Raw genomic sequence first — 2,409 nt, 5'->3', positions numbered from 1 at the left:
GGCGTTTGTTACTAGGTTCCAAAGCAGCATCAGGCAAAAGAAAATAGTGGCAAACTTATTATCCATTAAACATCGGAAGGACGAGTCAATCCGAGATTTTGTCTCCAGGTTCAACAGGGAGTCACTTGACATACCCGACCTTGACGACTCGGTGGCATTCAATGCATTGCAAAGTGGGATAACTGACATTGAAATGGTAAAATCCCTTATCTTGAATAAGGCCCATAACATGACCGACCTGATCAGTTGGTGTCACCAGTTCTCCAACATGGTAGAGATCATTGCAGCTCAGAACGAGGCGAGTGGAGTTCTGGAGAAGAAAACGATAGTAGATAAGGAAAAAGAAGAGAAGAAGGTAGAAAAGAAGGAGGACAAAAAACCCCGAGCTGACAGGGCACCCAGCCCCGAGTACACACCACTCAATGCAAGAAGATTGGAGATATTGATGCAGATAAAGGGAAAAGGGTTGCTGAACCAGCCCGTACCTATGTTTTCAAAGCCTGAGGATAGGAACCCTAAAAAATACTACCGTTTTCACAGGGATACAGGCCATGATACGAAAGATTGTAGACAGTTGAAAAGGGAAATAGAGAACCTTATTCGGGACGGGCACCTGTTAAAGTATGTAGACAGAAGGAAGGACTCCCGACCCGATCATAAAGAAGAGGAGAGACATGTCGGGAGAGATGATCGAAGGCATGACAAAGAAAGAGTAACCAACAGAAGGGGTGAGCCCACCAGGGAAACAGGGCAGTCAAGCCGGCCTTTGGCGGCTCCCATCCTTACAACCTTGGGTGGGCTGGGACAAGAGTCAGCAAGAAAGGCGAAAGCACACGCCGGTTTCATCGGGGTGGTTGAAGCGACCACCAAAATCGCTAGGACCGACCTGACCATATCCTTCGCTAGTGAGGACATGGAGGGAATCAATTGGCCTCACGATGATGCCATCGTTTTACAAATGTTTATTCAGGACAGGATGGTCCACAAGATCCTGGTGGACACCGGAGCTTCGGTCGACCTGTTATCTTACCAAGCTTTCAAACAGTTTGGGTTAGGCGAAGAAAGCCTCAGGCCTGACGGCAATAATCTGTACCGCTTCTCGGGTGAGGCAGCGAAAATAGAGGGGAGTATAAAGATGCCCGTTACGGTGGGGGAATACCCCAATGAGGTCACAGTAGAAATCAACTTCATGGTGGTAAGGTCAGTATCGGCTTTTAATGCTATCCTAGGCAGACCAGCCTTGAACGCCCTCGGGGCCGTAGTCTCGACAAAACATTTGAAGATCAAATTTCCTACCCTTAACGGTATAGGAGAATGCCGAACCGACTAGAAAAAATCAAGAGAGTGCTATGCTGGTTTTGTCAAGCAAAGGAGTGACTGTGGAGGAATGACCTTGACCATAGATGTACCCGATTACAGAGACGAACTCGTAACACAGAGAGCAGAGCCAGTGGAGGAGATAGTTACCATACCAATATGAGAAGGAGATCCCGACCGTGTATTACAGATCGGTAGCCAACTGAAGGGAGGGCCGAGAGACCAGATGGTGACATTCCTATAGGCAAACGCTGATGTTTTCGCATGGTCAGCAACGGATATGCCAGGAATCCCCAGGAGCTTCGCAGAGCACCAACTCAGCATAAACCCAATGTACCGACCTGTCCAGCAGAAAAGAAGGAATTTCGCTATGGAGAGACTGTTGGCAATCGAGGTAGAAGTTCAGAAGCTGAAAGACTCAGGATTTATCCACGAAATAGAATTCCCGAGCTGGCTTTCCAACGTGGTCATGGTCCCAAAGTCTAATGGCAAATGGAGGATGTGCGTCGACTTCACAGGCCTGAATAAAGCTTGTCCGAAAGACTGTTACCCCCTGCCCCGAATAGATCAGCTCATTGACGCAAATGCTGGCCATGAAATGCTGAGTTTTATGGATGCCTACTCCAGGTACAACCAAATATCAGCAATGCACGGCCCGATACTACAACTCTCGAGTACAACCATGGCTGTTCAAGGTCGGGGACCTAGTACTTCAGAAAGCTAGCGCATCTGATCCCCGCAACACCAACAAGCTTTCCCCAAACTGGGAAGGCCCGTATATAGTTTCCAAGGTGATCTGCCCAGGCACATATCACCTAAAAACTCCGGGGGACGAGGACATCCCAAGACCTTGGAATTCCACAAATTTGAGGAGATTCTATTAATAAAAACTTGACCCGACCAAGGGACAGTTCGCTACAGGGTTATTTGATTAGACGGTCTTTTGTACACAACAATATACAACACTTTTTCAAGGAATATACAGTAATTCTTCAAAATTTCATTATCTTTGGTTAAATGTCTCTCGAAATAGATATACCCGATCTAAAGATCGGGTATCCCCACAAAAATCCTCACCCGTGAGGCACAAAA

General features: G+C 47.2%; 1 protein-coding gene across 1 annotated transcript; it reads left to right on the top strand.

The window, feature by feature from the left end:
* Window positions 1-268: 268 nt before the first annotated feature.
* On the top strand, window positions 269-1,803 carry LOC122643642. The gene is made up of 2 exons (XM_043837247.1): window positions 269-1,200; window positions 1,590-1,803. Exons 1-2 carry the CDS (start codon window positions 269-271, stop codon window positions 1,801-1,803), a joined length of 1,146 nt encoding a protein of 381 aa, XP_043693182.1.
* Window positions 1,804-2,409: the final 606 nt, after the last annotated feature.

Source organism: Telopea speciosissima, chromosome 10 (assembly GCF_018873765.1).
Source record: "Telopea speciosissima isolate NSW1024214 ecotype Mountain lineage chromosome 10, Tspe_v1, whole genome shotgun sequence".
NCBI lineage: Eukaryota > Viridiplantae > Streptophyta > Magnoliopsida > Proteales > Proteaceae > Telopea > Telopea speciosissima.
This window is presented reverse-complemented; position numbering and strand designations above follow the sequence as displayed.